At 45.5% G+C, this 24,175-nt stretch overlaps 1 protein-coding gene across 22 annotated transcripts in view; it reads right to left on the reverse strand.

Moving 5' to 3' along the window:
* Positions 1 to 24,175, reverse strand: part of LOC135010635 (thrombospondin-4-like) — a 509,209-nt gene that overhangs the window by 205,132 nt on the left and 279,902 nt on the right. For 17 of the 22 annotated variants that reach the window (XM_063952413.1, XM_063952406.1, XM_063952410.1 and 14 more), the window contains 4 exons: positions 15,921 to 15,965; positions 14,460 to 14,504; positions 10,037 to 10,081; positions 8,576 to 8,620 (listed from right to left, as the gene is read on the reverse strand). In XM_063952413.1, the coding sequence (XP_063808483.1) occupies positions 8,576 to 8,620; positions 10,037 to 10,081; positions 14,460 to 14,504; positions 15,921 to 15,965 (180 nt within the window). The remainder of the gene's footprint in view (positions 1 to 8,575; positions 8,621 to 10,036; positions 10,082 to 14,459; positions 14,505 to 15,920; positions 15,966 to 24,175) is intronic. The other 5 variants (XM_063952411.1, XM_063952403.1, XM_063952400.1 and 2 more) reach the window with 4 other exon arrangements.

The following is a 24,175-nucleotide window of genomic DNA, read 5'->3' on the forward strand; positions in this document are numbered from 1 at the left end:
CAGGCTGTACCAGATGGGGAGGGGGGATTATGCTTTAGGTGGAAGGCATATAGCATGGGGATCCCTGCCATACCATAAAACGGGACACCCAAAAATGGGGTCCCCCTCCCATGAATCAACCAGCAGTCCATGGCTATTCTCTGCATCTAGGTAGTGGGTGCAAGGTTAATGGCATAAAAAACGAGTTTTATGGTAAGAACTTACTTTTGTTAAAACTCTTTCTGCTAGGTACACTGGGCTCCACAAGGAATGGACAATGGGGTGTAGAGTAGGATCTTGATCCGAGGCACCATCAGGCTCAAAGCTTTGACTGTTCCCAGAATGCATAACGCCGCCTCCTATATCACCCCGCCTCCCTGCACAGGATCTCAGTTTTTAGTTAACCAGTCCAATGCAGTAGCAGGAAAAGAGACGACAACGGTTAGTAGCCACAACACCGCATTCTCGCGACAGGAGACGTGTCAGCGGCTAATGCCATACCAACCCAAAGAAGCTAAGTGCGTCAGGGTGGGCGTCTTGTGGAGCCCAGTGTACCTCGCAGAAAGAGTTTTAACAAAGGTAAGTTCTTACCATAAAACTCGTTTTCTGCTGCGGGGTACACTGGGCTCCACAAGGAATGGACAATGGGGATGTCCTAAAGCAGTTCCTTATGGGAGGGGATGCACTGTAGCGGGTACAAGAACCCGGCGTCCAAAGGAAGCATCCTGGGAAGCGGCAGTATCGAAGGCATAGAACCTTATGAACGTGTTCACAGAGGACCACGTAGCCGCCTTGCACAATTGTTCAAGGGTCGCACCACTTTGGGCCGCCCAAGAAGGTCCAACAGACCGCGTAGAATGGGCCTTAATGTGATCAGGAGCAGAGAGACCAGCCTTCACATCAGCATGTGCAATCACCATTCTAATCCATCTGGCCAGAGTTTGCTTGTGAGCAGGCCAGCCACGTTTGTGAAACCCAAACAAGACAAAAAGAGAATCCGATTTCCTAATAGGAGCAGTTCTCTTCACATAGATACGGAGAGCACGTACCACATCCAAAGACCGCTCTTTGGGAGACAGATCAGGAGAAATAAGTGCCGGAACAACAATCTCCTGATTAAGGTGGAACGAAGAAACCACCTTAGGTAGATAGCCGGGACGAGTCCTAAGAACCGCCCGGTCACGGTGAAATATCAGATATGGGGAACTACAGGACAAGGCACCCAAATCCGACACTCTTCTAGTTGAAGCAATAGCCAGCAGAAACACCACCTTAAGGGAAAGCCACTTAAGGTCAGCTGAACCAAGAGGTTCCAACGGAGACTCTTGTAACGCCTCCAAAACCACCGACAAGTCCCAAAGAGCCACAGGCACATAGGGAGGTTGGATACGCAACACGCCCTGAGTAAAGGTATGCACATCAGGTAAGGTCGCAATTTTTCTCTGAAACCACACCGACAAGGCAGATATTTGAACCTTGAGGGAGGCCAGACGCAGGCCTAAGTCCAGGCCCTGCTGAAGAAAAGCCAACAACTTGGCTATACTAAACTTGGAAGCGTCATAATCGTTAGATGCGCACCAAACAAAGTAAGAATGCCAGACCCTATAGTAAATCCGAGCCAAAGCCGGTTTTCGGGCCCGCAACATAGTTTGAATGACCGCCTCAGAAAACCCTTTAGCCCTTTAGACGGAAGCTTCACTTCAAGAGCCACACCGTCAAAGACAGCCGGGCTATGTCCTGGTAGACACAGGGGCCCTGAACGAGGAGGTCTGGGCATTGTGGAAGTAGAAATGGACGCTCTGACGATAGGCCTTGCAGGTCTGAGAACCAGTGCCGTCTGGGCCACGCTGGAGCTATGAGAAGCAGAATTCCTTTTTCTTGCTTGAACTTCCGAATTACCCTGGGCAGGAGTGACACCGGAGGGAACACATACGGCAGCCGAAACCTTCACGGTACCGCAAGCGCATCCACGAATGCTGCTTGAGGATCCCTTGTCCTTGCTCCGAAGACCGGAACCTTGTGATTGTGTCGAGATGCCATCAGATCTATGTCTGGAAGGCCCCACCTTTCCACTAGGAGTTGAAACACTTCTGATGGAGGCCCCACTCGCCGGCATGCACGTCCTGACGACTGAGAAAGTCCACATCCCAATTCAGGACTCCCGGAATGAATATTGCCTATATGGCCGGTAGATGGCGTTCTGCCCACTGTAGAATCCGTGAGACTTCCTTCACTGCTAGGCGGCTTCGAGTGCCGTCTTGATGATTTATGTAGGCCACTGTGGTGGCGTTGTCCGACTGTACTTGAACAGGACGGTTCTGAATTAAATGCTGGGCTAGGTTCAAGGCATTGAAGACCGCCCGCAACTCCAGAATATTGATCGAGAGGAGGGACACCTCCTTGGTCCATCGCCCCTGAAGGGAGTGTTGCTCCAGCACCACGCCCCAACCTCTTAGACTGGCATCTGTTGTCAACATGACCCAGTCGGATATCCAGAACGGACGGCCCCTGCACAGTTGTTGGTCCCGGAGCCACCAGAGCAGCGACAGACGGACCTCTGGAGTCAATGAGATCATTTGAGACCTGATCCGGTGAGGCAGGCCGTCCCATTTGGCTAGAATCAGCCTCTGGAGAGGGTGAGAATGAAATTGAGCGTACTCCACCATGTCGAATGCTGACACCATGAGGCCCAGCACCTGCATCGCCGAATGTATCGACACTTGCGGACGAGATAGGAAGCAACGAATCCTGTCCTGAAGTTTCAGGACTTTCTCCTGAGACAGGAACAACCGCTGGTTATGAGTGTCCAATAGTGCTCCCAGATGCACCATGCTCTGAGCAGGGATCAGGGATGAAGACTCCTGCCCTAATGTTTGTCAGGTATCAGGGTAACCCCAATCTTTGGATCCCACTGCCACACATCCTTGAGGTAACACATCCTTGAAGTAACATTATAATAAAGTGCAAACAGAACACTCTGTAAAAATCCCCATAACGTTTGACTTTCTAGGTATCAGGGTAACCCCAATATTTGGATCCCATTGCCGCACTTCTTTGAGGTAACAATATAACATATAAAAATGCCTTCCAGTTGATGAGCCACCCGTCGGCTTGCAGAAACCGGACCGTCACATCTAGATCACGCAGGAGAAGTTCTGGGGAATTTGCCAGGATTAACAAGTCGTCCAAATACGGCAGTATCCTGACCCCTTGATGGCGGAATACCACCGTCATCACGCCATGACTTTTGTAAAGACTCGCAGAGCCGTTATTAAACCAAAAGGTAACGCCCGAAACTGGTAATGGCAGTTGCCAATCGCAAATCTCAGGTATTGCTGATGAGACACTGCTATTGGAACATGCAGGTAAGCATCATGTATATCCAAGGAGACCATGAAGTCCCCAGGTTCCAAGGCCAGAACTATAGAGCGAAGGGTTTCCATCCAGAACTTGGAAACCTTCACAAACCTGTTCAATGCCTTGAGGTTGAGAATGGGCCGGGAGGACCCATTCGGTTTCGGGACTAGAAACAGCGGAGAATAGTACCCCCGACCCCTCTGCGCAAGAGGCACCTGTACTACGACTCCTGTATCCAGGAGCGTCTGTACCACCGAATGTAGAGTGTTTGCCTTTGTCTTGTCCAACGGGACATCTGTCTGGCAAAATCGATGAGGGGGTCGGTTTTTGAAGGCTATGGCTTAACCTCGTGTGACGAATTCCTGTACCCAGGCATCTGAAGTGGTCTTCAACCATTCCTGGGTATATCCTAGAAGCCGGCCCCCCAACCTGGGATCCCCCAGAGGGAGGCCCGCCCCATCATGCGGCAGGCTTATCTGTCTTGGAAGCTGGCTGACGGGCCGCCCAGGCTCTTTTGGGCTTAGGCTTACCAGGTTTGGAAGTGCGGGGCTGCTTGTTGTACGCCTGACCTTTTGCTTTACCTGAAGGACGAAAGGGGCGAAAGGAAGTACCTTTAGCCTTCGAAACAGAAGGAGCAGTACTTGGCAGACAGGCAGTTTTGGCAGTAGCCAAGTCAGCCACAATCTTATTTAAACCCTCCCCAAACAGAATATCTCCCTTAAAAGGGAGTACCTCCAGGGTTTTTCTAGAGTCCAGATCCACAGACCAGGATCTCAGCCACAATATCCGGCGAGCCAGGACTGATGTAGTAGAGGCCTTGGCTGCCAGGATACCGGCATCAGAAGCCGCCTCTATAATATAACGAGAAGCTGTGACAATATAAGACAAGCATTGTCTAGCATGGTCAGAGGAGATTTCAGCATCTAACTCCAAGGCCCATGCTTTAATGGCCTCTGCAGCCCAAGTAGCTGCAATAGTGGGCCTTTGTGCAACACCCGTGTGGGTGTAAATCGCTTTCAGACAACCCTCCACACGTTTATCTGTAGGCTCTTTTAGAGACGTGACGGTGGTGACCGGTAGAGCTGAGGAAACCACCATCCTAGCCACATGTGAGTCCACTGGAGGAGGCGTTTCCCAATTCTTAGACAGCTCCGGCACGAGGGGATAGCGAGCCAGCATCTTCTTAGGGCTGCCTGGAGCAGCCCCTCTTTTAAGTGCCTGCTACTGCAGCACCAACTACAAAACTGAGATCCTGTGCAGGGAGGCGGGGTGATATAGGAGGCGGCGCTATGCATTCTGGGAACAGTCAAAGCTTTGAGCCTGTTGGTGCCTCGGTTCAAGATCTTACTCTACACCCCATTGTCCATTCCTTGTGGAGCCCAGTGTACCCCGCAGCAGAAATAGATCATAATATTGTTCTTTATGGTGGGACTACAGGTCCCAATAAGTCTGCCCTGGTATTTGCCGGCATTTGTATGCACTCTATTTAAGTGTTGAGAAGTCTGAATCTGAGAACATTCAAGGATGTCCAATCACTTTATGGTAGATCAAAGATGGCGGCGACCACAAACCATTTACAACTCATGGTGCATCAGCCAATCAGAGACAGCCACAGCAAGTTTTTATTAGCCCTTCACAGTTGCCCATGATTGGGCTATGCACCACTTACTCTCTCTCTTGCTCAAATTAATCAGTGTAAGTCAGGCAGAAGCAGTTTGTCTTGCAGAAAGGGATAAAAGAGGAGCTCCCAAAGAGAGGAAAAAGAAGACACTGGACTGAAGAAAGAAAGAGCTGCTGGAAGGAAGACTATAGAGAGTGGAGGTGAGAGAGAAGACTCCATGGTAATAATACCAAAAGAAGGAAGTCAGGATTGGAACAAATAATTCAGCCACTAGGCCCGTAGCACATACATATTTAATTAAGCAGTAGGCCTGTGGTACTGTGGCAATTTTGCGCTAACCATCCAAAAAGTCGACCACCGTAAAGAGCGCAAGGCTCTGACCTTCCACACTTTGCCTCACAGGATAGGACACTGAGCACAGATACACCAGAGTAGCTAATGTAGAGGCCATACAAGCCCATGGAGTAAATAGGTCTATGTTCAATATATGGAGTGTATTAGGCACTTGGACTACTACACTGTGAAGGCATTTAGGCCTGGGCACAGACAGAAAGTGACCCCACTTATTGTGTAAGCATGGAAGAGTGTGTTGTGAGCATGAGGCCCTGCTCTAAATAAGCTGTTGAGTTTTTGGAGACCTGTGTGCAGGTCCCCTTGATAAGGTTACAGATTTGCTAAGTATTAGAATCAGACCCATCTGGGCAACAGACAGTCAAGCTCCTGATAGGAGGAAACCCACAAGGTTATTCGCTATGCACAATGGTAATCATTCCGAGTTGTTCGCTCGCTAGCTGCTTTTAGCAGCATTGCAAACGTTAGGCCGCCGCCCTCTGGGAGTGTATCTTAGCTTAGCAGAATAGCGAACGAAAGATTAGCAGAACTGCTACTAAATATTTTCTTGCAGTTTCTGAGTAGCTACAGACCTACTCCTAGATTGCGATCAGCTCAGTCCGTTTAGTTCCTGGTTTGTCGTCACAAACACGCCCTGCGTTCGGCCAGCCACTCCCCCGTTTCTCCAGACACTCCCGCGTTTTTCCCTGACACGCCTGCGTTTTTTAGCACACTCCCGGAAAACGCTCAGTTACCACCCAGAAACGCCCCTTTCCTGTCAATCATTCACCGATCAGCAGTGCGACTGAAAAGCGCCGCACGAACACCAGCAGATCTACTACGTTTTGTGCTAAATAACTTAGCGCATGCGCTCTGCGTACCATGCGCATGCGCATTTAGCAACAAATCGCAGCATAGCGAAAATCGGCAACGAGCGAACAACTCGGAATTACCACCAATGTACTGTAGCAACCAGGGTTAATCCTTTGTTACCTTCAGATAGGTACCCACAGTCATTCAATTGCCACTCATTTCCACTCAATTTTGACAACCTCACAGCTCACAATATTGTTTTCATCCGCTTGAGGTCAAAGGCTGCAGCATGCTGGCTTGTTATTAAGCGACAGAGCAGTGGCACAAACACACGGCAGTTTATAGCACATCTATGAAACATTGCCACAGGTAACTGGGGTACAGTGCACAGTACTGTACAAACAATAGATCCATATGTGTTTTTTTCTTTTTCTAGTTTGAACTCGCAGTTCGGTTCAAACTGCTTGGAGTCACAGGGCTTTGAAAGAAAGTGCACTAGAGTAAAGGCACCAAACAGTATAAATAATAGAACTTACATATACAGTAACAGTCAAAAGCGTGGACACACTTTCTCATTCAAATGAATGAGAAAGTGTGTCCAAAGTGATGGTGATGGTATTAAGCGCTACACCAACTAAAAATAAATATGCAGAGTCTATAGTCCTTGAAAGAACATCCAACTTTACAGATTAATTCAACACTCCCCTGTTGAAGGGTGGCAGCTGTTCTCCGAATAACCGATGTTCCAAACGGTTTAGTTTAATGGATATGAAAAAATAGGGATGAGAAACAGCGCCTTCTACTGTAGAAAATATGAATCTAAACAATAAGGACCTTCACCAATGAATCACACCCTTGAAATTAACAAGTACCATTTCAAGTGGACAAATCCACTTTTTATATCACGTGCATCCACTTTTTTAATAAAATTTGATGTTTGAATCCTGTTTCCTTCACCTTTCAAAATAAGATCCAAATACTCAATCTCCACCTGGCTTCTCATGTATGTAAATATTAAATTGTATTCGTTATCACTGATATGCGCTATAAAATGATTAAAAGTTTCCTCCGCACCATCCCAAATTATTAAAATATCACATACTCCTGATGAAGTCCAGGCAGCTAACGCCACAGGGACAAAACGCGTTGAGTACTACTGACCAGATCTACCTACTACATATAAGATAAGCTGTTTTCTGTCTTTTTAAATGTACGGGCATATTATGCTTTGTGTAAGCCAAAAAATTGTGTTAAACGTTATTACACTATTTGTGGCCTTCCCCCTCCTTTTGTCTTATGATTAAACTTCTGGGGACCGGAGGAACCGGAAGTTATTTCATGGTTGAATGAGAAGTCGTCCAGATTCTGATCCTTCACTTTACCCACGTGATATAAAAAGTGGATATGTCCACTTGAAATTAAACTTGATAATTTCAAGGGTGTGATTCATTGGTGAAGGTCCTTATTGTTTAGAGTCATATTTACTACACTAGAAGGCGCTGATTCTCATCCCTATTCTTCATATATATATATATATATATAATTTATTTTTTGTTTTGTTTTTAAAGTCACAGGTCAATTCAAACTCCTTAGGGTTGCAGAGCTTATACATGCACCTGAACAAACCATACTTGGGTAAAGCGCACCAAACAGTACAAACAATACAAGAATATCTTTATTTAGCACTTCGCAGCACAAGTTTAATTGCAGCAGTTCAAAGGGGTTTTATTTTATTTTATTATGTACATGAATAATAACCACACAAGTGGACAGTGCACAAAGGTTGTGCATACATTGAATAATCAATTTTTTTACTTAAAAAAAACAAAAAAAATTTTTACATTTAGTTTATACTTTTTTTTTTGCTACTTACAGTGACAATACACAGTGTAGTTCTGCTTGTGAACAGCCACTTTAGATGGAGCTTGGCGGGAAAACCCAAGCCAGGAATCGGATTTGACTTGGATCCCTATGTTTGGAGCTCATCTCTAGCTTTAATTAGCATTGCCAGTGTGCATGGGCTGTGTTCTTTTTTGCAGAGGCTGGGTTAGAGTGCAGTGAAATTGCAATCAAGGAGACAAGAGTGACCTTGGAAAGTAGAGTCCATATTTTGTTTTCTGTCTAGGCCAGTCTGTCCAATGCATTCAGGTACCAGCACAGACCTTCTGTTTGTGTCTTCTTCCCCTTTAGACCAATTCTGTATGACGCACTTAGGTGCTAGGACAGACATTGGCGCCTGTTTCTCAATTAATATTTGTGGGAGAAATCGTATATTTTGGGACACAAAAGCAGCCCACATAGTTTTCTATGGGGGCTGCTCTACTGTTGAATGTGATAGCCATTGTATCCTATGGGCTACATAACACACAATTTACCAGGAGAGGGATCTGCGCATGCAGTAGCACAGGGGTCCGAAAGGAGAAGTGAAGTGATTGCACCTTTTGAAGTTAACAAAAAGGATTTGAGTGGCCTTACCTTGAGTAGAGGTTGGAAAGATTTTGCTATTATCTCCCTCTTTATCTACATGTGTTGCAATTAAAAAAAGGAAAGCAACATTAGTGTTAATTATAATTAGTCAGTACTGGTGATCACTGAATACCAAAAGAACAGCTACTTATTAAATCTGTCACATTGATATATGTAGTCTCATATTTGGGAAAATAAATACAGCTCAATAGCAGCCTTGATATATCGGTTAATCTCAGAAAAAAGAAGACAGGGCTTTCTTGAATGAAAAGAATAACAACTCTAAGAATAGACATAAAAAAAACTCACCGTCGCTCACTAGTTCTTGTGAACTACAAGATCCAACATGCCCGACTAGCCAGAGGTCATGTTGGGTTTGCAGTTCACAATAGCTGTAGAGCTTCAGCATGCTTTTATTCTATGGCAACAGGCAAACATTACACAAGTCATTATTGTGCTACCTATCTAGCAGCCTGCAGTTAGTCCTTGGCCAGGTCTGGTTGTGAATTACAGTTATTGTAGTGGAGTCATAGGCCCTCATTCCAAGTTGTTCGCTCGCTAGCTGCTTTTAGCAGCATTGCACACGCTAAGCCGCCGCCCTCTGGGAGTGTATCTTAGCATAGTAGAATTGCGAACGAATGATTCGCAGAATTGCGAATAGAAATTTCTTAGCAGTTTCTGAGTAGCTCCAGACTTACTCAGCCATTGCAATCAGTTCAGTCAGTTTCGTTCCTGGTTTGACGTCACAAACACACCCAGCATTCGCCCAGACACTCCCCTGTTTCTTCAGACACTCCCGCGTTTTTCCCAGAAACGCCAGCGTTTTTTCGCACACGCCCATAAAACGGCCAGTTTCCGCCCAGAAACACCCACTTCCTGTCAATCACACTCCGATCACCAGAACAAAGAAATTTCTTTGTTAAGCCGTGAGTAAAATACCAAACTTTTTAGCAAATTTACTTGGCGCAGACGCATTGCGAACATTGCGCATGCGCAGTTTGCGACAAATCGCTCCGTTGCGAAAAAAACTAACGAGCGAGCAACCTGGAATGAGGGCCATAGTGCGGTATCATATTAGCTGCAGTGAATTACTGCAGCTAATGGATTCCCCCAGGGCTATTCTATTAGATCCATAGCCCGGCACTTATCTGGGATTTTTCTGCAGAATCCCCAATAACCAGCCCCAGGAGACCCGTTATCGGACAGTAACACATGGGTACACAAACTTATCACGGATCCCATGTTTTATCGCCCGATAATGTGTGATTTACCACAGGGTAAAAACGGGCTGTAATTGAATAGCCCAATAGCATTACCGGGCTAAAAAACCCGTCATTACCGTGCCGCACGTAGTATGATACCACCCTTAGGCTGAAAATACTCTCAAATATCTTGCAGCATCTCATAGATTCCATTCTCCATGACCTCACTTCTTTCTGCTATTAATAATAAGGGTGTGACTGAGCTTACCTTGACTAGTGGATGAAGGCCTTTCGTTATGAATCCCATCTTGATCTATACGTATAGGAAAACCACAATAGTGTTAATTAGCCAGTACTGCATATTATTGAATACAAAAACAAAATAGCTACTTATGAAGTCTTTCACATAGTCCACACATAGGGTCATATATACTACATTCCATTTTTAAAATGCGATTGCAGTGTGATATTTTCGTCTAAGTTTGCATTGTGTATCACTTGAGTGTATTCAAATTTCCAGGCATGGACAGAGCTTGCAAGAAAGCTCTGTCCCTGCAAACCCCTCAGCACAATTATCACTGTTTTGTTTTTTTTAAATACAGTGAGAATGTTTATGTGCAGCCCAATCCCACGCCCCCCGAAACAACAATAGGTAAATGATCAACATAATTGAGCAACAAGTCCCATGATCCCAGCACAGCTAAAAGGAGGACATGATGAATATCCAGATGGACCACACTATCTTCAAAACACCCATAAAGTATATTTTAGGGTTCAATTTACACAAAAAAGGGACATGGTAACTCATCTTCCTTAGGTTGATAATGCTAATTGAACTCACTTTTTTTTTGCAACAAAAAAAATACTAAGTATGAAGTAAAGGAATGTCTAATGAACTCTCAGAGTCAGGTAATATTGATAAAACATTTTTACTGGAATCTCCATATTTTGATTGATAAAGGGTCAAAATTTCAAAGTCATACGTGGATTAGGCACTGAGATGTGAATTATTTTCCAGATACACCTCAGATAAAAAACAAAGCATCAGTAGAGGCAATTCCCAGCAATTTTTTTAAACTTTGACCCCCTGTATTTCAAAAACTGTGAGGCCTAGAGCAGAAAAATTTGGCATGGGTTAATAGCTACGTGGCTAAATCAAGTGTACAAAGTATCATGAAAATCTGAGTTGGTGGGTGTCATGCCTGGATGAACTGACATGGAATGACCCAGGCAGGAAGTATGTGGAATCAACCAAATCTGGAGTACTAGCAGCACTAGCAGTGGGGGGAACAGTACCGGACACACCACCTACTGCACAAAGTCACCAGCAGAGACTCAAGGATGGGAGATCACAAAATGACAGCGGGTACAGCCTGTTCACCACTCGCACCAGCAAAACAGGCACCTGTGAGGGTCAAATTAATCAGTGTAAGTCAGGCAGAAGCAGTTTGTCTTGCAGAAAGGGATCAGAGAGGAGCTCCCAAAGATAGAAGAAAGAACACACTGGACTGAAAAAAAGAAAGAGCTGCTGGAAGGAAGACTGATGAGAGAGGAGGTGAGAGAGAAGACTCCATGGTAATAATACCAAAAGAAGGAAGTCAGGATTGGAACAAATAATTCAGCCACTAGGCCCGTAGCACATACATATTTAATTAAGCACTAGGCCTGTGGTACTGTGGCAATTTTGCCATGCCCATCCAAAAAGTTGACCACCATAAAGAGCGCAAGGCTCTGACCTTCCACACTTTGCCTCACAGGATAGGACACTGAGCACAGATACACCAGAGTAGCTAATGTAGAGGCCACACAACACCATGGAGTAAATAGGTCTATGTTCAATATATGGAGTGTATTAGGCACTTGGACTACTACACTGTGAAGGCATTTAGGTCTGGGGACAGATAGTAAGTGACCACACTTATTGTGTAACCATGGGAGTGTGTGTTGTGAGCATGAGGCCCTGCTCTAAATAAGCTGTTGAGTTTTTGGAGACCTGTGCGCAGGTCCCCTTGATAAGGTAACAGATTTGCTAAGTATTATAATGAGACCCATCTGGGCAACAGACAGTCAAGCTCCTGATAGGAGGTAACCCACAAGGTTATTCGCTATGCACAATGTACTGTAGCAACCAGGGGTAATCCTTTGTTACCTTCAGATAGGTTCCCACAGTCACTCAATTGCCACTCATTTCCACTCAATTTTGACCACCTCACAGCTCACAATATTGTTTTCATCCGCTTGAGGTCAAAGGCTGCAGCATGCTGGCTTGTTATTAAGCGACAGAGCAGTGGCACAAACACACGGCAGTTTATAGCACATCTATGAACCATTGCCACAGGTAACTGGCGTACAGTGCACAAAATTGTACTAACAATAGATCCATATGTGTTTTTTTCTTTTTTTCTTTTGAACTCGCAGCTCGGTTCAAACTGCGTGGAGTCACAGGGTTTTGAAAAAAAGTGCACTAGAGTATAGGCACCAAACAGTACAAACAATAGAACTTACATATACAGTACCAGTCACAAGTTTGGACACACTTTCTCATTCAAATGAATGAGAAAGTGTGTCCAAACTTTTGACTGGTACTATATAGTAACATAGTAACATAGCAATTGAGGTTGAATAGAGACAAAATGCCCATCGTGTTCAACCTGTATTAAATTGCGTTGATTATAATGTACCTGCTGAAGTAATGTTTTATGACTAGTTAACAACTATAAATCATGTTACACCCAGATTAACAACGTCAATATTTTAAATTTTATAACCTTGGATATCATTTTCAATCAGAAATTTATACAATCCTTTTTTAAATGCATTTACAGAGTCCACCATTACTACCTTCCCTGGCAGTGAATTCCAAATCCTTATTGCCCTAACAGTGAAGAACCCTTTCCTCCATTGCATACAGAATTTTCTCTCCTCCAGCCTTAGCGAGTGCCCACATGTCCTAAACAGTGTTCTTTTAATAAATAATTTCTCTGATAACTCTTTCTAATGCCCCTTTACATATTTGAAGATATTAATAATGTCTCCTCTTAGACGCCTCTTTTCCAGTGTATACACATTCAACCTAGTAAGCCTTTCCTCATAATCCAGTCCCTCTAGCCCTTTAATCAATTTCGTAGCTCGTCTTTGAACCCTTTCGAGTTCACCGATATCTTTTGTATACACTGGTGCCCAAAACTGAACACAATATTCCAGGTGCGGACGTACTAATGATTTGTACAGCTGCAGGATTACATTCTCGTCCCTTGTCTCAATTCCCCGCTTTATGCATGCTAGCACCTTACTTGCCTTTTTCACTGCGCTTTGACATTGTGTACAGTTATTAAGCCTATTATCAATGAGTACTCCCAAATCTTTTTCCAATACTGTTAACCCTAGACTTTCCCCATTTAATATGTAGGATGCAAGTTTTTAGAGTCACAGTTCAATTCAAACTGCATGGAGTTGCAGAGCTTATAGATGCACCTGAACAAAGCATACTAGGGTAAAGCACACCAAACGGTACAAACAATACAAGAATATCTTTATTTAGCACTTCGTAGCACAAGTTTCACTGCAGCAATTCAAAGGGGTTTTATTTTATTTTATTATGTACATGAATAATAATCACACAGGTGGACAGTGCACACAGGTTGTGCATACATTAAATAATAAAAAATTTTACTTTAAAAAAAAAAGCAAAAAACTTTAAAAAAAAAATGTTTTTATATTATTTTTTTGCAACTTACAGTGAGAATACACATTGTAGTTCTGCTTGTGAACAGCCACTTAAGATGAACACAGCACCGCCGACACAGCAAAATACAGTGCAGAATACAGCAGCATGCCCCTGTACACACTGACTATTTAAAGCACAGATTGTGAGTCTGGACACAGTACAGCCAATACAGCAGAGTACAGCACAGCATACAGCACTGTTCCTCTATACACACTGATAATAGAGCACAGCTTGGAGTCTGGACATAGCACAGCCAATATAGCAGAGTACAGCACAGCATACATTAGCATGCCTGAGAGTGAAATGGCGTCGAGTCTCGACCGCGCACCCTTATATAGAACCCAAAACCTGCGAGAATCTGACACCGGAATGATGATGTTCAGATTCGAATTGAATTCCAAGCTTGGCGGGAAAACCCAAACCAGGAATCGGATGTGACTTGGATCCCCATGTTCGGAGTTCATCTCTAGCTTTAATTAGCATTGCCAGTGTGCATGGGCTGTGTTCTTTTTTGCAGAGGCTGGGTTAGAGTGCAGTGAAATTGCAATCAAGGGGACAAGAGTGACCTTGGAAAGTAGAGTCCATATTTTGTTTTCTGTCTAGGCCAGTCTGTCCAATGCATTCAGGTACCAGCATAGACCTTCTGTGTTCCCCCTGTTTGTGTCTTCTTCCCCTTTAGACCAATTCTGTATGACGCACTTAGGTGCTAGCACAGATAATGGTGCTTGTTTCTCAATTAATATTTGTGGGAGAAATCGTATATTTTGGGACACAAAAGCAGCCCACATAGTTTTCTATGGGGGCTGCTCTACTGTTGAATGTGATAGCCATTGTATCCTATGGGCTACATAACACACAATTTACCAGGAGAGGGATCTGCGCATGCAGTAGCACAGGGGTCCGAAAGGAGAAGTGAAGTGATTGCACCTTTTGAAGTTAACAAAAAGGATTTGAGTGGCCTTACCTTGAGTAGAGGTTGGAAAGATTTTGCTATTATCTCCATCTTTATCTACATGTGTTGCAATTAAAAAAAGGAAAGCAACATTAGTGTTAATTATAATTAGTCAGTACTGGTGATCACTGAATACCAAAAGAACAGCTACTTATTAAATCTGTCACATTGATATATGTAGTCTCATATTTGAGAAAATAAATACAGCTCAATAGCAGCCTTGATATATCGGTTAATCTCAGAAAAAAGAAGACAGGGCTTTCTTGAATGAAAAGAATAACAACTCTAAGAATAGACATAAAAAAAACTCACCGTCGCTCACTAGTTCTTGTGAACTACAAGATCCAACATGCCCGACTAGCCAGAGGTCATGTTGGGTTTGCAGTTCACAATAGCTGGAGAGCTTCAGCATGCTTTTATTCTATGGCAACAGGCAAACATTACACAAGTCATTATTGTGCTACCTATCTAGCAGTCTACAGCTAGTCCTTGGCCAGGTCTGGTTGGGAATTACAGTTATTGTAGTGGAGTCATAGGCCCTCATTCCAAGTTGTTCGCTCGCTAGCTGCTTTTAGCAGCATTGCACACGCTAAGCCGCCGCCCTCTGGGAGTGTATCTTAGCATAGTAGAATTGCGAACGAATGATTCGCAGAATTGCGAATAGAAATTTCTTAGCAGTTTCTGAGTAGCTCCAGACTTACTCAGCCATTGCGATCAGTTCAGTCAGTTTCATTCCTGGTTTGACGTCACAAACACACCCAGCATTCGCCCAGACACTCCCCCGTTTCTTCAGACACTCCTGCGTTTTTCCCAGAAACGCCAGCGTTTTTTCGCACACGCCCATAAAACGGCCAGTTTCCGCCCAGAAACACCCACTTCCTGTCAATCACACTCCGATCACCAGAACAAAGAAATTTCTTCGTTAAGCCGTGAGTAAAATACCAAACTTTTTAGCAAATTTACTTGGCGCAGACACACTGCGAACATTGCGCATGCGCAGTTTGCGACAAATCGCTCCGTTGTGAAAAAAACTAACGAGCGAGCAACCTGGAATGAGGGCCATAGTGCGGTATCATATTAGCTGCAGTGAATTACTGCAGCTAATGGATTCCCCCAGGGCTATTCTATTAGATCCATAGCCCGGCACTTATCTGGGATTTTTCTGCAGAATCCCCAATAACCAGCCCCAGGAGACCCGTTATCGGACAGTAACACATGGGTACACAAACTTATCACGGATCCCATGTTTTATCGCCCGATAATGTGTGATTTACCACAGGGTAAAAACGGGCTGTAATTGAATAGCCCAATAGCATTACCGGGCTAAAAAACCCGTCATTACCGTGCCGCACGTAGTATGATACCACCCTTAGGCTAAAAATACTCTCAAATATCTTGCAGCATCTCATAGATTCCATTCTCCATGACCTCACTTCTTTCTGCTATTAATAATAAGGGTGTGACTGAGCTTACCTTGACTAGTGGATGAAGGCCTTTCGTTATGAATCCCATCTTGAGCTATACGTATAGGAAAACCACAATAGTGTTAATTAGCCAGTACTGCATATTATTGAATACAAAAACAAAATAGCTACTTATGAAGTCTTTCACATAGTTCACACATAGGTGTCACGATCCGGGTATCTGGACGCCATTACTTGCCTTTTAGATGTCTCCTTAGGCTGGCTCAGCGTTCCAGGGCCGGATCTCATCTGTGTCTACACTCTGCATATCCCTCCTGTCACTCTGAGACGCTGTCACAGCGGCGCCATGTTTGAATCCTATATGGCGTCTCCTGTCCTCCGCGGCATCCGCCGCCGCTCCTGTGTTCCAGTATGCAGGTTGTCAGAGTGGTGTCTCATGCCTGCCGCGGCCTCCGCTGTCGTCCATGTGTCTCAGTGTGCAGTTGTCAGTCTGGCGTCTCCTGTCCTCCGCCATTGCTGCTGTGTTTCCACATAGTTTTCCAAACCAACTTTCCCTTCAAGTACTAACATGGGCGCAGCCATGTTGGTTCCAGTCACATGTTCAATCTCCACCAATCCGCTGCGCTGTGGAATCTGCATGATTGGTCAGCCAATGCCTGCCTTGCAGCAGGTATAAGTATCCTGTGCCTGAACCAGGAAATGGTCAGTGCTTTGGTTGTCAAACCTAGTTCCAGTCTCTCTCTCCTGTGGTTGTTTCTCCAGGTTCCAGCTCCTGTCTCCAGCATCCACTAAGAGACCCGCACCTGCCTTCCATCCTGCGGTGCAGCCTGACTCTGCAGTCCCCCGTGGCTATTCCAGCTTCCAGCTCTTAACCCATCTGCTTCCAGCGGTCAGCTTCCAGCAGTATCCAGTTTCCTTAAAGTGCCGGTGTTGTTCCAGCGGATCCCTACTTACCAGCAGTATCCACAACCACCGGTAACCTCTTTTCAACTCTTCTGTTTCCACGCTCCCTAGCATCTTACAGTATCCACTCCGTGTCTTCATCACCTGGCTGGTTCCATCCAGCATCCACTCCGTGTCTTCATCACCTGGCTGATTCCATTCAGCATCCACTCCGTGTCTCTACCACCTGGCTGGTTCCATCCAGTATCTACAACAGTCTATTCAAGTTACCAGCTTCATCTAATACATCTACTGGCGTGTTCCTCGGCTACCTTCACTACTACAGCCAGGCCTGGTAAGGTTATTCCATCAAAGGACTTTAACATCTGTTCCTCAACCTACCAGTGCTCTGTGATACCTTCTATGGTTATAGTGATCCAGGAACTGTATTATTTGCCACTGCTTATTATCAACTGTGAATACTGTTGTTTCAACACGGAGCCTGTTAATAAAGCTTTTATTGACTTTTAACCTGGTTGTCATGGTCACACCTTCGGGTAATCCTTCTACACTTACATGTCCAGGGGTCTGATTAAACCTCCCAAGTTTAATTTCATTTCAGCCCCTACAACTGAGGCATCCTCCTGTCAGCCTAAACCCTCAGTTGTGACAGTAAGCACTGACCATATGAATCCAGTCGGAGACCAGGATCAAGCGGCCAGGCCGATGCAAGAACTGGCAGCCAGACTCGAACATCAGGAGGCTGCACTAGGCCACATCATCCGCTGTCTCCAGGATCTCTCTACCCGGCTGGATGGGATTCAAACGACCCTCCGTGGACCTGGCACGTCCGGTGCGTCCACCACAGTGACACCAGCTGTAACCCCACCCACCTTACCCATTTCTACTCCACGTCTTCATCTTCCAACGCCAGCAAAATTTGACGGATCTCCAAGATTCTGCAGGGGATTTCTCAACCAATGTGAAATCCATTTGGAGCTACAACCTGGCAATTTCCCCAGTGACCGTACTAAAATTGCCTATATTATTTCCCTTCTCAGTGGCTCAGCCCTTGACTGGGCATCACCTTTATGGGAGAAGTCTGATACCCTGCTGTCCTCCTATACTGACTTTGTAGCAACATTCAGGCGCATCTTCGACGAGCCAGGCCGGGTTTCCTCTGCTTCATCTGAGATTCTCCGTTTACGCCAGGGAACACATACTGTGGGACAGTATCTTATACAGTTCAAAATCCTGGCATCCGAACTGGCATGGAACGACGAGGCCCTGTATGCTGCATTCTGGCATGGCTTATCAGAACGTATCAAGGATGAATTAGCTACCAGAGACTTGCCCTCTAAGTTGGATGAGCTAATTTCACTATGCACAAAAGTTGATCTATGGTTCAGAGAAAGAGCAACTGAGCGAGGAAGATCATCTATTCCAAAATCTTCTGCTCCTCCTCCTCGTCAACCATCTCCATCCAAAGATGAGCCCATGCAAATTGGTCGTTCCCGTCTATCTCCCGCTGAGCGCCGAAGACGTCTCTCTGAGTCTCTCTGTCTTTACTGTGCAGCTCCGTCTCATGCTATCTATGCCTGTCCCAAACGTCCGGGAAACTTCAAATCCTAGCTCGCCAAGGAGAGGGCCGGCTAGGAGTAATGATCTCCTCTAAATCTCCTCATGATTGTAATCCCCCAGTCTCGCTTCAAATTGCTCAACTTTATAGGAACGTCATTGCCCTCCTTGATTCCGGAGCAGCTGGGAATTTCATAACCGAAGCTTATGTTAAACAGTGGTCCCTACCCACCGAGAGACTTTCCTCGTCCATTTCCTTGACTGCCGTAGATGGCAGTAAGATTTTTGACGCAGTTATTTCTCTAAGGACTCTACCAGTTCGTCTGAGAGTAGGAGTTCTTCATTCAGAATTTATTTCCTTTCTAGTGATTCCAAAGCCACACATCCAGTGGTTTTGGGCCTTCCATGGCTCCGTCTCCACAATCCATCGATTGACTGGACGACTACGCAAATACTAGCATGGGGTCCCTCCTGTGCTGAGACCTGTTTGTCCAAAGTGCTTCCTGTTTGTTCTTCCTTCCCCAGGTTGTCTGATGTTCCACCTCCTCCATATCAAGACTACACGGACGTGTTCAGTAAAGCCTCCGCTGATATCCTTCCTCCTCATAGAGAATGGGACTGTCCAATTGATCTCATCCCAGGGAAGGTTCCACCTCGAGGCCGAACTTATCCGTTGTCCCTACCAGAGACGCATTCCATGGAGGAGTACATCAAGGAGAACCTGGCGAAGGGTTTTATTCGAACTTCCTCTTCTCCAGCTGGCGCAGGCTTCTTTTTCGTTAAGAAGAAAGACGGTGACCTGCGGCCGTGCATCGACTACAGAGGTTTGAACGACATTACCTTTAAGAACCGATACCCTTTACCCTTGATTACAGAGCTCTTCGATAGAGTTAACGGAGCAACCATCTTTACAAAGTTGGATTTGAGGGGTGCCTACAATCTCATCCGGATTCGTGAGGGTGACGAGTGGAAGACCGCCTTTAACACCCGTGATGGACATTATTAGTACCTCGTCATGCCCTTCGGATTGAGCAACGCTCCAGCTGTTTTCCAGCATTTCGTGAATGAGATCTTCAGAGACATCCTATACCGCCATGTCGTGGTTTATCTAGATGATATCCTTATCTTTGCCAATAATCTAGAGGAACATCGTTTCTGGGTAAAGGAGGTTCTGTCCCGTCTCCGTGTCAATCATCTCTATTGCAAATTAGAGAAATGTGTTTTTGAAGTCAAATCCATTCCGTTTCTAGGTTACATTGTGTCCGGTTCCGGACTAGAGATGGATCCTGAGAAACTACAAGCAATCCAGAATTGGCCGATACCCCTAACCCTCAAAGGGGTCCAGAGGTTCTTAGGGTTCGCCAATTACTACAGAAAGTTTATACGAGACTTTTCCACCATTGTGGCGCCTATCACTGCGTTAACCAAGAAGGGTGCTAATCCGTCCAAGTGGTCTGAAGAAGCTACGCAAGCTTTTCATCTATTAAAGCAACGGTTCATCTCTGCACCGGTTCTGAAACAGCCCGACATCGACTCTCCTTTCATCCTTGAGGTGGATGCCTCCTCCGTTGGAGTAGGAGCGGTGTTATCCCAGAGGGCTAAAGATGGTCATCTACATCCTTGCAGTTTCTTCTCCCGGAAGTTCTCCCCAGCTGAGCGCAACTATGCCATTGGCGACCAGGAGTTGCTAGCCATCAAGCTCGCTCTAGAGGAGTGGAGATATCTGTTGGAGGGAGCTTCTCATTCAATCACTATACTTACCGACCACAAGAATCTTTTATATCTGAAAAGCGCACAATGTCTTAACCCTCGTCAGGCCAGATGGGCACTTTTCTTTTCCAGGTTCGACTTTAAACTCCAGTTCTGTCCGGGTTCTCAGAATCGCAAGGCCGATGCCCTTTCCCGCTCATGGGAGCAAGAAAATGAGTCGGAGTCTTCGGGCAAGCATCCTATTATTAATCCGTTGGCATTCTCCACGGTAGGGATGGACTCTACGCCCCCACCAGGGAAAAGTTTTGTGAAGCCGGTGTTAAGGAAGAAGCTCATGCATTGGGCTCATGCTTCCCGTTTTGCCGGACATACAGGCATTCAGAAAACCCTTGAGTTTATCTCTAGGTCCTATTGGTGGCCAATTCTGAAGAAGGACATCATGGAGTTTATTGCCTCTTGCCCAAAGTGTGCCCAACACAAAGTCTCCCGCCAGTCGCCTGCGGGGCAACTGGTTCCATTATCTGTTCCCCGTCGACCGTGGACCCATTTGTCGATGGACTTTGTTACAGACCTGCCTATGTGCAACAAGTTTAATACCATCTGGGTGGTAGTTGACCGGTTCACCAAGATGGCACATTTCATACCTCTCACCAGTCTTCCGTCAGCTTCCAAGTTGGTTCAAGTGTTTATTCAAGAGATCTTCCGACTCCACGGTCTTCCTGAAGAGATCATCTCTGATCGAGGAGTACAATTTGTAGCCAAATTTTGGCAAAGTTTATGTCAAGCCCTCCAAGTCAAGTTGAAGTTTTCTACAGCTTACCATCCTCAGACCAATGGTCAAACCGAGAGGGTGAATCAGGACTTGGAGGCCTTCCTCCGCATTTATGTGTCTTCCTCTTAAGATGACTGGGTTCAACTCCTTCCTTGGGCCGAGTTCAGCCACAACAATCAATACCATTCCTCATCTTCTTCAACACCATTCTTCATCAACTATGGATTCCACCCTAAAGTTCCAGAATTCCAACCGCTTCCAGCAACTTCTGTTCCAGCAGTGGATGTCACCTTGCGTCAGTTTTCAAACAACTGGAAGAATGTGCGAGCGGCCCTGCTCAAAGCCTCGTTCAGGTACAAGAAGTTTGCAGATTGGAAGCGTAGAGCGGTTCCTGCTCTCAAAGTGGGTGGTCGTGTGTGGTTGTCCACGAAGAATTTGAGGTTGAGAGTTCCCAGCATGAAGTTTGCACCTCGTTACATTGGTCCTTTTAAAATTGAACAAGTCATCAATCCTGTTGCTTACAAACTCCAGTTACCTCCCTTCTTGAAAATAGCCAGGACATTCCATGTTTCACTGTTGAAGCTGCTGATCCTGAATCGGTTTCTTTCTGCACTTCCTCCGGCTCCTAAAGTCCAGACTCAACGGGGAGTTGAGTATGAAGTTGCCAAGATTCTGGATTCACGTTTCCGTTACGGTCATTTGCAGTATCTTATTGACTGGAAGGGCTATGGTCCTGAAGAACGCTCTTGGACCAATGCGTCAGATGTCCATGCTCCTGCCTTGGTCCGGAATTTCCACTCTAAGTTTCCTCAAAAACCTAAGAAGTGTCCTGGGGCCACTCCTAAAGGGGGGGGTGCTGTCACGATCCGGGTATCTGGATGCCATTACTTGCCTTTTAGATGTCTCCTTAGGCTGGCTCAGCGTTCCAGGGCCGGATCTCATCTGTGTCTACACTCTGCATATCCCTCCTGTCACTCTGAGATGCTGTCACAGCGGTGCCATGTTTGAATCCTGTATGGCGTCTCCTGTCCTCCGCAGCCTCCGCCGCCGCTCCTGTGTTCCAGTATGCAGGTTGTCAGAGTGGTGTCTCATGCCTGCCGCGGCCTCCGCTGTCGTCCATGTGTCTCAGTGTGCAGTTGTCAGTCTGGCGTCTCCTGTCCTCCGCGGCCGGCGCCGCCATTGCTGCTGTGTTTCCACATAGTTTTCCAAACCAACTTTCCCTCCAAGTACTAACATGGGCGCAGCCATGTTGGTTCCAGTCACATGTTCAATCTCCACCAATCCGCTGCGCTGAGGAATCTGCATGATTGGTCAGCCAATGCCTGCCTTGCAGCAGGTATAAGTATCCTGTGCCTGAACCAGGAAATGGTCAGTGCTTTGGTTGTCAAACCTAGTTCCAGTCTCTCTCTCCTGTGGTTGTTTCTCCAGGTTCCAGCTCCTGTCTCCAGCATCCACTAAGAGACCCGCACCTGCCTTCCATCCTGCGGTGCAGCCTGACTCTGCAGTCCTCCGTGGCTATTCCAGCTTCCAGCTCTTAACCCATCTGCTTCCAGCGGTCAGCTTCCAGCAGTATCCAGTTTCCTTAAAGTGCCGGTGTTGTTCCAGCGGATCCCTACTTACCAGCAGTATCCACAACCACCGGTAACCTCTTTTCAACTCTTCTGTTTCCACGCTCCCTAGCATCTTACAGTATCCACTCCGTGTCTTCATCACCTGGCTGGTTCCATCCAGCATCCACTCCGTATCTTCATCACCTGGCTGATTCCATTCAGCATCCACTCCGTGTCTCTACCACCTGGCTGGTTCCATCCAGTATCTACAACAGTCTATTCAAGTTACCAGCTTCATCTAATACATCTACTGGCGTGTTCCTCGGCTACCTTCACTACTACAGCCAGGCCTGGTAAGGTTATTCCATCAAAGGACTTTAACATCTGTTCCTCAACCTACCAGTGCTCTGTGATACCTTCTATGGTTATAGTGATCCAAGAACTGTATTATTTGCCACTGCTTATTATCAACTGTGAATACTGTTGTTTCAACACGGAGCCTGTTAATAAAGCTTTTATTGACTTTTAACCTGGTTGTCATGGTCACACCTTCGGGTAATCCTTCTACACTTACATGTCCAGGGGTCTGATTAAACCTCCCAAGTTTAATTTCATTTCAGCCCCTACAACTGAGGCTTCCTCCTGTCAGCCTAAACCCTCAGTTGTGACAATAGGGTCATATTTACTACATTACATTTTTAAAATGCGATTGCAGTGTGATATTTTCGTCTAAGTTTGCATTGTGTATCACTTGAGTGTATTCAAATTTCCAAGCATGGACAGAGCTTGCAAGAAAGCTCTGTCCCTGCGAACCCCTCAGCACAATTATCACTGTTTCTTATTTTTTAAATACAGTGAGAATGTTTATGTGCAGCCCAGGGGCGGATTGGCCATAGGGTTTACAGGGAAGATTCCCGGTGGGCCGACGCACCCATGGGACCTGTTTTGTTTGAGGACATGTGGTCCTTTTTATAGACATAATGAATAAGATGCAAAATAATTTGCATATATGAAAATTACTTTGCCACTTAGCCTGTGATTGCAGATGATCTAGTGTATGCTCTGTCTGCCTGCTTGGCTGACATATAAGATTGAGCGAATAGTGATTGGGATACGGTTGGTGTAATAAGCAAGAAAATATATCTTTCTAAAGAATGATATAGTTTCCTAAATTCTGAAGGTGTATCATATAATGTGCTCATAATATTTAATTTGATTTCTTTTTAACTTCCCCCTTGATGCTGGACATGCCCACTATCTGGAAAGTCTTGGGGGGAGGGTGCTGCTGCCATGGCCCATGGCTAGACCTTACACCTCTGGTGCTGCCCATGCGGGCCACTAGTACAAATTTTTCCAGGGCCGCTTTTTGTTCCCAATCCGCCCCTGGTGCAGCCCAATCCCACGCCCCCCGAAACAACAATAGGTAAATGATCAACATAATTGACCAACAAGTCCCATGATCCCAGCACAGCTAAAAGGAGGACATGATGAATATCCAGATGGACCACACTATCTTCAAAACACCCATAAAGTATATTTTAGAGTTCAATTTACACAAAAAGGGACATGGTAACTCATCTGCCTTAGGTTGATAATGCTAATTGAACTCACTTTTTTTTTGCAACAAAAAAAATACTAAGTATGAAGTAAAGGAATGTCTAATGAACTCTCAGAGTCAGGTAATATTGATAAAACATTTTTACTGGAATCTCCATATTTTGATTGATAAAGGGTCAAAATTTCAAAGTCATACGTGGATTAGGCACTGAGATGTGAATTATTTTCCAGATACACCTCAGAAAAAAAACAAAG

This window comes from Pseudophryne corroboree, chromosome 2, assembly GCF_028390025.1.
Source record: "Pseudophryne corroboree isolate aPseCor3 chromosome 2, aPseCor3.hap2, whole genome shotgun sequence".
Classification (NCBI taxonomy): Eukaryota; Metazoa; Chordata; class Amphibia; order Anura; family Myobatrachidae; genus Pseudophryne; species Pseudophryne corroboree.